Here is a 13,393-nt window from a genome sequence, read left to right on the forward strand (position 1 = left end):
AAATCCAACCCGTGAGAAAACCTGGAGCAGGGCAGCCGCCACCGTCTCTGCCAGTATGTTAGGTAAGGCAACTGCCTCTGGATACCGCGTGGCGTAATCTATCACTGTCAATAAATACCTTTTCCCTGACGGACTGGGTTTGGCTAACGGCCCTATCAGATCGACAGCTACTCGGCTAAATGGCTCCTCCACAATGGGAAGGGGGTGTAATTTGGCCTTGCAGCGATCTCCCCTCTTGCCAATGCTCTGGCAACTGTCACAGGTCTGGCAGTACTGACGAACATCATGGGATAACCCTGGCCAAAAGAAGTTTTGTGTCAGACGATGCCTGGTGAGGCTGACTCCGAGGTGCCCCGCCAAGGGTATGTCATGAGAGATTCGCAGCAACTCCTGCCTATACTTTTTGGGAACTACCAGCTGTCGTTTTACAGTGGGGCTCGTCCCTGAGTGAGTTTGCTCTGTAACCCTGTAGAGGAGTCCCTGATGCCATATAAACTGTTCACCTTCCAGTACCCCTCTCCCCTCCTGTGCCTTCCCGCGATACCCCTGCAATGAGGGATCCTATAGTACCTCCCTCCTAAATTCTGCTGGGGTGTCCCATGAGATGTAGCTGGTTATGGGAATACGCAAAGGGCTGTAGTGTCTTACCTGGGCCTCCTCCGAGTGTGATTCCGCCTCCGCAGCTCGAGCTTGTCTCCGGGTAGTCACAGGATATGTCTAAGCCAGGGGGGCGACCGAGAAGGAAGACAACATGGGCCCCAAGTCATTTCCCAGCAGGACATCTGCAGGCAAATCCTTCATCATGCCAACCTCGACAAGGCCATCCCCGGCCCCCCAGTTCAGGTGAATCTTGGCCGTGGGCAGTCGATGTATGGCTCCCCCTGCTACAAGGACCGCCACTGTCCGACCCGTCTTTTTGTCTTGGGCGAGATGCGACTTCACAAGGGTCAGAGTAGCTCCGGAATCTCTTAATCCCTGCAGCCGTTTCCCATTAATCCACACCGACTGTCGATGTTGTTGTCGATTATCCGCCTGGGCTTCCTGCACAGGGTCCACTTCATGCAGCACTCCCTCTATCTCTTCCATCCCATAATTAGCCATAGCCACTAATGCCGGGTCGGCTTCACCTTGGTAGCAGTGTACAGGGGCCCGGTTGAAGGTAGCCATTTCCGGTTTTGGCCACTGGGTGCGCTGGGTCCGGTTGGGACTGTGTCTCTGCAGGTGACCCAGCTGATGGCAGGTGTGGCATCGCACCCCAGGAGGACTCTGGTAGGCCGGGGTATGGGTGGGTCCCCCGCCAAGCTTCTGTGGTTTAGGGGCCTCCAGACCCATGGGAGGGCCCCTTGAGACAGTTTTGGACCCTGACAATTGGGCCCTCCTGGCATCATAATGTTCATCGGTCAGCCGTGCGGCCTCCTCAAGAGTCGTCGGTCCCGAAGCCATTCTTGCGTCTCGGGAGTTAACCCAGTAAAGAATCGTTCTAACGCGATGAGCTGTAGGACGTCTTCCTTCGTGTCTGCTTTGCTACCTTGTACCCAGTGTAGCAGTGACCGCCATAGTTTACAGGCCCATTCAGCGTGGGTATCCGTTTCCCGTTTTGTGGTTTTGCGGAACTTTTGACGGTATGCCTCTGGTGTTAGTGCATACCGGGCCAAGATCACTTCTTTGACTCGCTTATAGTCCATACAGTCCTTATCCGATACAGTGCGATAGGCATCCGCTGCCCGGCCTGTCAGGTTGCTGGCCGGAATCTGGACCCAATCCTCCGGCTCCACTTTAGGAAGGGTACACTGCCGCTCAAAGTCCTGCAGAAAGCCATCAATGTCTTCCTCTGCCTCCCCCAACTGTCGGAAGGCATTGTATTGGATCTTTTTGTGCCTTACCCCTGTTGGTACCGGGGAGGAAGCCAGGGCTGCCCCTGCTTGCTCTATCTCCTCTCACCGCTCCGCCATCTCCATTTTGGCTAGCTCTATCTTGGTCCGCTCTGCCATCTCCATCCTGGCTAGCTCCATCCGCTCTGCCCTCTCTATCTCCATATTTTTATCCAGATCAGTACTCACATCAGCCATCACCTTATCTATGATCTGTACTGCCGGGTTGGGAGCATAAAGTGCCAGTCTGCTCTTTACCTCCCTCTGGAATTCAGTCTCTTCCACGTTCCCGTTGGAGGTTGTTGCGTTGTCGAGCTCCATAATGGCTGCTATCAAATCTGCTTTTGTTTTGTTGCTGGCGGTTAACCCTCGAGCTTCCACAAGGTCCTTCAACGTATTCCTCTTTAGCTTCTGGTAGATGTCTTCCATTCAGTCCTTGGTTCCTGAAGAAGATGGACCACATCCCACCGCTGCCACCAGTGTGACGGGAGCTAGTTACCCCATCCGCGGATGTCCAATTTTCTTCTGCAGGCCCCTGACATGGAAAGGCTTTTCTTACACTGGGATATATAAAATATGACTATCGCACAGTGTCTCCAAGATTGTCTTAACTTTTATTCTCACAAGCAGGTTTTATAGGGAATCACACAGGCTATTTTTACCACCCATTGATCTCACCATATAATACCCACAGTAGGCTCCCAGACAGCAGTTAGGCAACAACCCATTAATCAGCACATTGTCTGTTTGCCACTGCTAAGTGAGCACAGGAAGGTGGGGGCCAAGAGTGCTTTGGTCACATCACAGAATGTCCAACAATATGCGATCCACAATATTCACCCCACTTTATAACATTATGTCCCATTAGCTGCATAGGCGCTACGACAACCCCCATGTGGCAAAATCTTGGAGTACGGGGTTGATCCGTCACACCCACTTCCTAATAATGGGAGCATTGTTTTCAGGAGGTCCTTTGACCTCCACGTCTCTTCCAAGGGGCATTGGAGTGCCTCAAAATTTTTGGTAACCCTTGCATTCACTGCATAGGCAAACAAAATGGGAGACCCACTTCCTAATAAGGGGAACATTGTTTTCAGGAGGCCCTCTGACCTCCACGTCTCTTCCAAAGGGCATTGGAGTGCCTCAAAATTTTTGGCAACCCTTGCATTCACTGCATAGGCAAACACAATGGGAGACCTACTTCCTAATAATGGGAATATTGTTTTAAGGAGGCCCTCCTCTTAGTCTCTTCAAAGGGGTATTGGGGTGCATCCAAATTTTCAAAGTGGTATTGGGGTGCGTCCAAATTTTGGGCAGCCCTGGCACTCACTGCATACGCAATAACAGTATAGGAGACCCACTCTTTAGTAATGGGAACAATAAAACATAGCAGGCTGATGGCTCTCTAAGAATAGTGAGGGCCGACTGCTGGCCTGATGGCCCTATAAAAATAGGCTTTGCGACTCTGAGTCCCTCCTTCATAAATGAAACACGATGTGTCTGATGAAATCTCACACACCACATGGCCAGATAAGGTTGTAAAATGTTAAAATGACATTTCCTGGTGAATGCATTTGTTACAGTTGAAAGCAATGGAAAAGTGAAAAAACGCATCAAAAATGATACATGTGAACATAGCCCAAGGTGTGGAGGAGCATTTTTTGTTTTGGTTATTTATTTTGCTTTATATACAAGTCATTACCCTGGAGAGGATGTTCCTTAACATATTTCCCAGGAAATTCCATTTTGGTTTCGTTTTGGTATGTTTTATTGTGAGTCCGTAAAAGTGGCATAATACCTCTGACAACGTTGTTGACAGAAGTGACCTGGGAGTCAGAAATGCTTCCAGGGGTCTTCCCCATGTCATTTGAGCACTGTTCCCATCGATTTGGGCAATTTTTAGGCCCTCTGCAGACCGCCGGGGGGAGCTGCCAGAAAAATGCTTGAGTTTCCCTTAGACTTACATTGGGCTCGTTGCTCAGGTCAAGCACCCGATTTTAGTGCTCGGTCATCACTAGTCTTCAGCCATTAGGAAAACAAACTGCCTTCTGTTACAGCCAAATATTTTACAGTTTGACTCATAAGTCCAAAGCTCCTGCTGCCATTTTTCTGCCCCTAGTTAACATGCTTTCATGCTTCGTTGAGTCACTTGGTGTTGCGTCCATGTAAAAAGTATTCTGCAATTCTACCATGAAGACCACTTCTGGTCAGACTCCTCCAAACAGTAGTTGGTTGTAGCTGGGTCCCACTGGTTGCTGCCATTTCTAAGCTGATGCCACTGCTGAACATCTTCCAAATTTGAAGGCAAGTAAGCATGATGTGTCTTTCATCTGCTGCACTAAGTTTCCTTGGCCAATCACTGGGTCTTCAACACAGTTCATTTCTAGGTGTCCTCAATGCTGAGAAATACATGCAGATACTTATTCATCATGCAATATAATAAGGGAGGCATCTGATTGGCTCAAAATGATTTAAGCAGCTGGATAACAACTGCAAATATACAGCCACTGTCATTAAAAATTATCTTCAGCACAAATAACAATGAGTCCTGGAATTGATGATATGGCCCCTTCAGAGCCCTGATCTCAACATTATGGAGTGTCTTTGGGATTACATGAAGAGACAGAAGGGTTTGCTTAAGCCTATATCCATAGAAGATCTGTGGTTAGTTTTCCATGATGTTTGGAACAATCTTCTTGCTAAGTTCCTTCAAAAACTGTGTAAATGTACCTAGAAGAATTGATGCTTTGATGCGGTTTTGAAGGCAAAAGGTTGGTCACACTAAACATTGGTATGATTTAGATTTCTTTTTTATGCATTCACATTATTTTTTATCAATTAAAAAAATGCAAACTATTAACACTGCTAGTTTTAAATGCATTCTTAAGCTGCAGCATTTTTTCCACACCGGTTTAAAGCAATTGCACAGTACTGTAATTCTATTGTTTCAGTGTCCTGTATTGAAAGCAATCATAATTTTTATATTTGTACTATGCGTACTTAATTTAAATATTTCATGTACTGTAAATGTGTATAAATTGCACAGCATTAATGCAAAGAGGGTATCACTTCTGCAAAAAGCACTTGAAACAGATAAACACGGAACGATAGATGGAAAACACATGATTCAATAGGGGACTTTTCCATCTCCAGATGCATCTTAATCTAATTAGCAAAGAAGATACAACAGTTATGATTTAAGATACAAAAGCTGTGCATCTAAAAAGCTAATGCAATAATTCACAAATAATGAGGTTATAAGAACTAAGTAGTAGAATAAGAAAAGGAAAAATAAGTTCTTCCTAATATGAATTAAAAGAACCTTAAATGCTCAAACAATTAAACATTTAGGCATAAACCGAACCAGATATTGCTGCCCAAATTATACCAGCACTACATTGGAGATACTCTACATGCTTTTCAGCTAATATTACAATTATTTGAAGATTAAAGGTAAAGTGAATAGAAATCATTATCTTTTAGCAATTGCCCCTGTAAAAGGGGTTATCTGTGACTTTTGTTTCTTTCCTTACGGGGCTAAGAAATTACCAACAAATAGCTGCTGATTACCTTCCGGCTCAGAGCCCTCATGGGAGAGATCGTCGCAGGACAGCACAGGCAGGTAGTTTGCAACTATCTACAATTAAGTTCTTAGCCCCATAGGGAAAAATAGTCCCGGATAACCCTTTTAAAATGTTGAATGTATTAGGAAGCAAGTAAAATTGCAGTTCTTGTTGGCAGTGAAAACAGGCAATGAAACATTGACTGTGATGGCTAAATTACTTGGTCAGAGCATCTCAAAAACATCTTATGGAGGGTTCTCGCTATGACATGGTATGTATCAAAAGTGGCTCAAAGGAGAACATCCTGAGTAAGGGCTGAAGAAGCATTATATAGAGGGGTTGTGGAAGCATCATACTGAGGGGCAATCATACTGTGTAGAGGTTCTGGGGGCAATTATACTGTAATGTATAATTGGGAGTAGCATACTAAGTGATGGCTGTGGGGTCATCATACTGAGTGGGGGAATCATACTGCGTGGGGGCTGCGGGAGCATCATACTGAGAGACTGTGGGAGTATCATACTGAGGGGCAATCATACTGTGTATGGGGCTGTAGGGACAATGATACTGTGTGGGGATATCATACTGAGTGGGGGATGTGGGAGCATCATTCTGACAGGCTGTGGGAGCATCATACAGTGTAAGGAACTGTGGGGACCATAATACTGTATTTTTAGGGGGGCTGTGAGATCAACATACTGAGGGGCTGTGGGAGGATCATACTGATGGGCCATCATACTGTTTGGGAGGTTATAGGGTGAATGATACTGTGTGAATGTATCACATTGCGTGATGGCTGTGGGGCCATCATACTGACAGGCGTGGGGTATTATACTGTGTGTTTGTGGATGGAGGCATTTTTCAGAACATCAAACAAGAGGTTTCGTGGGTGAAAAAAATATGGGGCTTAATAAGAGACATAATTACTATGTACATGCCACAATACATGTCTCTCTCCCTGTTTATAAAGGTTGGAAGTTATGACACCGCCTACTTTGTCAAATATTTATTTGTGGGAGCCATTAAAACTTTTGCTATGGGGCCCATGAATTTTATGTACACCTCTGTTATGAGCTGCAGGAGCTGCAGTTCACCCAACATTTGTTGCTGATATCTGCTGTCATTGGAGGGTGGGGGGAAGCCTGCAGTTCATAAATTGCCAAAATAGGTACAAACACTCTGTGTCTGATTAGGCTGTGACAAAGTCACTGGCAGAGTGCTGGAGGGGAGATATGTTTCACTGAGGATATTAGCCTCAGTGATGTGAAACCTGGAAGTCTTTGTCTGCATGTTATATGCTGAGAGCATTAATCAGCCATTTTTAAATGGGCCAGTTTTTTTGTGAATGACTATAGAGCAGGTGGGAGGTCGTTCACCATATCTCCACCCCAGGGAGTGGTCTGAGGTTTAAATACTCGGCCTGTAGAGGCATTCAGTGTTCAGTAAGTCTGGGGAGGCTAACTCCAGACATGTTTGTGTTGAGCTGACCTGAAAGATGTGGAGCTGCAAAACTCTGAGCAGGCGGACCCCTACTAACAGAAGGACTCTGTTTTGCATGACCACTTTGTTTTGTTTGTTTTCCTGTTTTGCCCAAAGGGCTGTGATTTCTTTTATTGCCTCAATATTGGTTTATGCCCCATTTTAATAAACCAACAAGAAATTTAAAGAGACAGCGTACCTGTGTCTACCTCCGTGTGCAGCTGAGTGAGCGATCTACCACAGTTTTAAATGTAAATGTGGATATTGTTAACACCAATAATGAATGTTCCCACTGCAGGGACTTAGTACATTGTAAGTAAATGCTTTTTATTAACCCTTTAATTGAATAAATGCTTCAATAGTACAAGAAGTATTTTCTTTGCAGATTAATTATTGCTCCATTACAAATATCTGACTGAAGTGTTCACCTTTTGTGCAATATGACTGATCCATGGAGATGAGCAGTTGCTTAAGTCAGGTCCTAGCGGATTCCATACTCCTTCTGGAGCAATGCAAGTATATGTTGCAACGCCTAAACCAGAAATATATATAAGTATGGTAAAAACAGCTGCAAACATATTACAAATGGTGAATCAAATGATTACTAAAGAAATCACATAATAAGCAAAGTCATGTCCTTCATACACAAGGTATCTGATACAGATTGGCACATTTTGTATCTGTTGTAATCATATGAAAATGTTTGAAAATGGAGAAAACCCAAATGCGCAGTTACAATAGGAAGTGTTATTATGGCTACGTGCACACGACCGTATTTTCAATCAGATGCTGTTTGTTAAAAAAACAAGCCGCACTCGGACTAATGTTATTCAATCGGAACCTTCAGATGACATTTTCTTCACGGATTGAATATCTACGTGAAAAAAAATAGCAGCATGCACTAGTCTTCTCTGCATTTCACATGACACTCGCCTGTCCAAGTCTATGGGTGTGCAAAGAAAAAATCTAATCCCGTACAGATCAAGTGTATAGCATCCGATTGTTACTGATATTACAATGCTTTATTTGGTATCTTTAATTTGGACTCTATTTGGTCTTGTAAATTTTAATAACTTGTGAAGTATAAAAACAGATGCCATTCAGACTGCAATACAAATGAAAAAAAAAAAAGTATTATTTTCTGCAGGAAAATCAGAAAGATTATTTATATGCTTGTGTGAACTTAGCCTTTAATTGATCACTTCCAATTGGAGGTAATGACTACTTCAAATACAATATAATCAAATGGCTGAATCTGTAAGGGTATACTCATATGTGGCACCCCTAATAAACTTCTTTAAAGCGTGAAAAATACCCATCATAAACTTTGTGCCTTCACAAAGAAACAGAATGGAGAATATAGAGACATTTTCTGAGGAAGCTACCCAAAATGCGCGTCAAGGGGTTACCGGTGACATTAACTTCGTGGTAATATTCTTCACTATGCTAATGGTCATTACCTACTGTAATTGTGATATAGTAATCTAGGTGAATTGTCCTGTATACCTCATGCTATTCTATTATTGAAACTGCACTATGCAAACATCCCCACTAGCAGGACTATTATTGTTACAAATATTGTGCAATTAGGTGCATTATAATATGGACTTCATGCGGATCTGAGAGGTAATGTGATCTAGTGTTTAACATTGAGCGATACCTTTTATAGCAATATCAATATAATCTTATCTCTTTATTCCACAGGCACATAGCACTTTATTGAGAAAGATCTTCTAGCAATGAACTGTAATTTTATGTACTACATATAATCTAGATTTCATATGGGACACTGTGTCTGATACACTGTAATTTTTTGGAGTGTGCATTTTGTCTCCGGGATTGCACTCTGGATCTTGTTATCTCCTTGCATTTTATGTAATGATGTTTTTAATTTTGCTTTGTATAATGCAATAAATAATTATGTGTTTGGATACATTATGAGAAGGAGCCGTTTCTATTTATGAGATTATTTAACCATATCTATGTAGTAAGCTCAGTTCTGGTACCGGAAATATGAAGTAACCATTTATTAATAATCAGGTGTCAGGGACAATACACTGCCTAGAAAAAGTATTCATACCCTGTAAACTTTTCCACATTTTTCACGTTATGTCCACCAAAGTAAATGTATTTTATTAGAATTTTATGTGATATACCAACACAATGTAGCAATTAATTGTGAAGTGTAAAGGAAATTATACATAATTATTTTAAAAATATAAATTTGAAAGTTTTGACATGCATTTGTATTGAGCCCCCTGTAGTCTGATACCCCTTAATACTAATACTAATTAACTCCAGAAGTCACATAATTAGTAAATTGAGTCCACCTGTGTGTAATGTATTCTCAGTATTGCTACAACTGTTCTGTGAAGGCCTCAGAGATTTGTTTGAGAGCATTAGGGATCAAACAGCATCATGAAAACCAAGAAACACACCAGACAGGTCTGGGATAAAGTTGTGGAGAATAGTAAGGCAGGATTAGGTTATAAAAAAGAAATTGCCCAAGCTCTGGACATCTCATAAAGCACTAATCAATCCATTATCCAAAAACTGATAGAGTATGACAGAACTGAAAACCTACCAAGACATGGTAGGTTCACCTACGCTGACATCCCAAGCAAATAAAGTACTAATTAGAGAAGCAGTCACGTGGCCCATGGTCACTCTGGAGGAGCTGAAGAGATCCATAGCTCAGGTGGGAGAATCTGCCCACAGGACAACTATTAGTCGTATACTCCAGAAATCTGGCCTTTATGGAAGAGTAGCAGGAAGAAAGCCATTTTTGAAAGCAAGCCATAAGAAGCCATGTGGAAGAAGGTGCTCTGGTCAGATGAGACCAAACTAGAACTTTATGGGCTAAGTGGAAAACGCTATGTGTGGCGGAAAAATAATACTGCAAATCACCCTGAAAACACCATCCCCATCATCAAACATGGTGGCAGCATCATGCTGTGGGGATGCTTTTCTTCAGCAGGGTCAGGGAGTTGATGGGATGATGGATGGAGCTAAATACAGGGCACTCTTGGAGAGAAACCTGCTAGAGGCTGCAAAAGACTTGAGACTGGGGCTTAGGTTCACTTTCCAGCAGGACAATGGCTCTAAACATACTGCCAGATGTACAAAGGAATGGTTTAGAATCTGTGGCAAGACTTGAAAACTGCTGTTCAGACACTCACCATCCAATCTCACTGAGATAGAGCTAGTTTGCAAAAGAAAAATGGCCAAAAATTTCAGCCTCCAGATGTGCAAAGCTGGTAGAGACATACCCCAAAAGACTTGCAGCAATAATTGCAGCGAAAGGTAGTCCTGCAAAGTATTGGCTTAGGGGGGCTGATTACAAATGCATGTCACAATTTTCAAATATATATTTTTAAAATAATTAGAAAACCATGTATTATTTCTTTCACAATTCACAAATAATGGTACTTTGTGTTGGTATATCACATAAAATCCCAATAAAATACATTTAAGTTTGTGAGTGTAATGTTAAAAAATGAGTAAAAGTTTATGGAGTATGAATACATTTTTAAGGCACCATACATGAGCAGATGCAGTCTTGTCTCTCTCATACAGCACCCAAAATTAAGAAGTTAAGGATGAACCACTACTAATCAGCCAGTACGTTGGGCTTGCCCCCAGGCTAAAATCTGCCAACCAGACCCTGCTTACAAGCATATAAAATACAGTGAAATGTCTCCCAAAAACCACCATATAAATTCTTTGAGAAAACCACTTCTCCAGAAGATCACTTTCAGTACAATTTTGGTTTGTTGTCTCAAAGAGATCTGCTGCCAGTATCTGGCATTGGCTGTGGTGCTGATGTCACATTGACTTTGGGGCAACCAATCAGTAAGCTTTGCAGCTCTGCAAGTGTAGATGGTACACCCTACTTAGTGCCGCTGAGCTTATTGATTGGTTGCCATACTGTCGACATGACATCTGCGCCGCAGCCAATGTCAGACACCGGAAGCAGCAGGGGAAATTCCCCAGTGGGCTAGGAGATGGTGAGTATAGCCCCTTTTTTTTAATTTATACTAAACTGGTCCAGGGCATGAAGATTTCTTGGAAGGGAACCACCCATATCATTCAGCAGATAATTCTTCGGCATGTGATCAGGACTTCTATAAACATTGCAAACTTTTTATATAGTTTTTTTAGAATGGAATGTAGTCTGATACCCCATATTATTTGTTTCTGTACAGGTTGACCCTACAAGATTATTTTTATACTGTCATAAGGAGTGAGCAATATGCCTATGTCAGACACTTCAGTTTTCTCCAATATTACAGCCTGAGGACAGTTCTAGCTCACGGCAATTTATACAAGTTTAATTGAGGAGAGACAAGAGATACTTACCAACAGTCCCCAAAGGACATGGTTGTTTTGCTGTTTGTCCTTGTCGCGTTTTAAACCACATGATCTCACGTGCTACTATAGCCTCACAACTCTCTATGCCAATTGCAGGCAACTGTGATGAACTTGGCGTAGATCGTGTAGTGACTTCGGCAGGAATTTCAGTGGTTGGAGATAGCGTAGATGTGTTCCTTCGAGGTATTGTAGATGCAGCGGTTGTTTTTCCAGTGCTGGTAGTTGTAATCCGGTAAGTTGTTGAAGAAATTGTTGTACTAGCTCCATTGTACTGACGTGTTGGATAAAGTTCTTAAAAAAAAGGTTAAAAAACACAATATTAAAGTATCTGTTTCCAAACCCCCTAAAAAAAACCTTTACGTGTCATTCTCCAATACACCCTGTAAGTACCACGTGAATATACTAGTGAAGAGAAGAGGCTGGCTTAGTTATTCAGCAATGTCATGTCACTTCATCGTGTCACCAATACAACCTGGGGTGAAACAAACAAACCTGGAATTGGCATCAGTACTATCAGCATAATGCAACTACATTTGTTAAAAGTATAGAAGTTCATTTCTTTCATTTCATTTCTTTCATTTATGAACAATAAAATGCATTTCATTGCCCTTGTGCAACCTATTGAACAACTTACAGACGTTTTCAAAGTCTGATCTGACCATGAACATATCGGCCCCAATCCATTACTGGATTTGCGCCTTTTGTAGTTTAGTTTTTGGTGTTTTATGCCTGTTTTTTGTTTGTTCTAATTCTTCTTTTAAATTGCACCTTTGTGTCTGTTTTTTTTCATTTTAGTTCACCATTGTAGGAGGGTTTTTAATATGTTTTTGACTGATTTCATCATTTGCCACATTTGAAAAAGTTGCAATTTTTTTGGGGGACAATTGTACTACAGCCCCCCCTTGAGTGATTTTCAAAAAAACTGGCACTTATGAAGCTCCCTTTAGTGATAACCTGCTACTCTTGGTACAACTTTTTTTTACAGACAATGTCATACACAACATATATCTCATACATAAAAACCCATATGTAAACATAGAGCCCGTATCCCGGGGTGTCAGGGTCAGTCAGAACAACAGGGACTGACAGGGGCATTACCGGGATCCTTCCTGAAGCGGTAAAAGGATTGTTCTTTTATTTTTTCTTGCCGTGTCTTTTGTGACTATCATGCCACATCAAATGGCTGGCCAAAGGCTGGATATTCTGTGCATGTTTGGATTATAAATTTATGGTCTTCGTAACTGACACCGCTGTCCCTTAATACTATTTTGACCACTGTCATAATTCTTCCCATGCAGGGATACGGGCTCTATGTTTACATATGTGTTTTTATATATAAGATATATGTTGTCTATGTCATTATCTGTAAATGTACTAGTAGAGGTTAAGTTTTAGGTCCACATTAAGTGCTGTATACTCTTGAGATTTGTGGATTTGGCATTGTGGGAACCACGGAGTAGACGGTTCCCCCCTCTTCTGTTGTATTTACTCTTGGTACAACACAACCCCTTGAGATGACGTCTAGCACCATGTGAGTACTACTGCCTTTTACTGGATGTAGCTGGACAATATAATCATCATTGCAGCAGGCCGGGCTAGACAGAGACAGGCAGTATACCAGTCAATGCAATGAATATAGTGACTTCTTTTTATCCAAAGCTTTGTTATATGTAATATATTTAAGGGTCTGACCATTTTGCTGGGTATCTGCGCATACCCATACTATTTAACTCATGCCTTGACAAAGCTTCAGGGACGGACAGAAAAAAATTGACTGTGACACTGTGTATTCTTACCTCATGCTGATCTTCCAATAAAAGCACATTTACTTTGCACCTGAGTGCCGTGATCGTCTACACTTCTATTTAAAGGGGTTGTCCGTTGCAAATAAATAATCACCTATCTACTGGATAGATGATAGCTTGTTAATTACAGTTATATGAAAAAGTTTGGGCACCCCTATTAATCTTAAGCACAATGTTTTATAAAAATTGGTGTTTTTGCAACAGCTGTTTCAGTTTGATATGTGTAATAACTGTTGGACACAGTAATGTTTCTGCCTTGAAATGAGGTTTATTGTACTAACAGAAAATGTGCAATCTGCATTCA

The 13,393-nt window shown here is 42.0% G+C and overlaps 1 protein-coding gene across 13 annotated transcripts in view; it reads right to left on the reverse strand.

Annotated features, from left to right (window-relative positions):
• Positions 1-13,393, reverse strand: part of ADGRL3 (adhesion G protein-coupled receptor L3) — a 1,088,292-nt gene that overhangs the window by 514,990 nt on the left and 559,909 nt on the right. For all 13 annotated transcript variants that reach the window (XM_073686326.1, XM_073686314.1, XM_073686318.1 and 10 more), the window contains 2 exons: positions 11,273-11,575; positions 7,342-7,445 (listed from right to left, as the gene is read on the reverse strand). In XM_073686326.1, the coding sequence (XP_073542427.1) occupies positions 7,342-7,445; positions 11,273-11,575 (407 nt within the window). The remainder of the gene's footprint in view (positions 1-7,341; positions 7,446-11,272; positions 11,576-13,393) is intronic.

The sequence above is a fragment of the Phyllobates terribilis genome, unplaced genomic scaffold (assembly GCF_046119375.1).
Source record: "Phyllobates terribilis strain yellow unplaced genomic scaffold, ASM4611937v1 Scaffold_1__5_contigs__length_1240528914, whole genome shotgun sequence".
Classification (NCBI taxonomy): Eukaryota; Metazoa; Chordata; class Amphibia; order Anura; family Dendrobatidae; genus Phyllobates; species Phyllobates terribilis.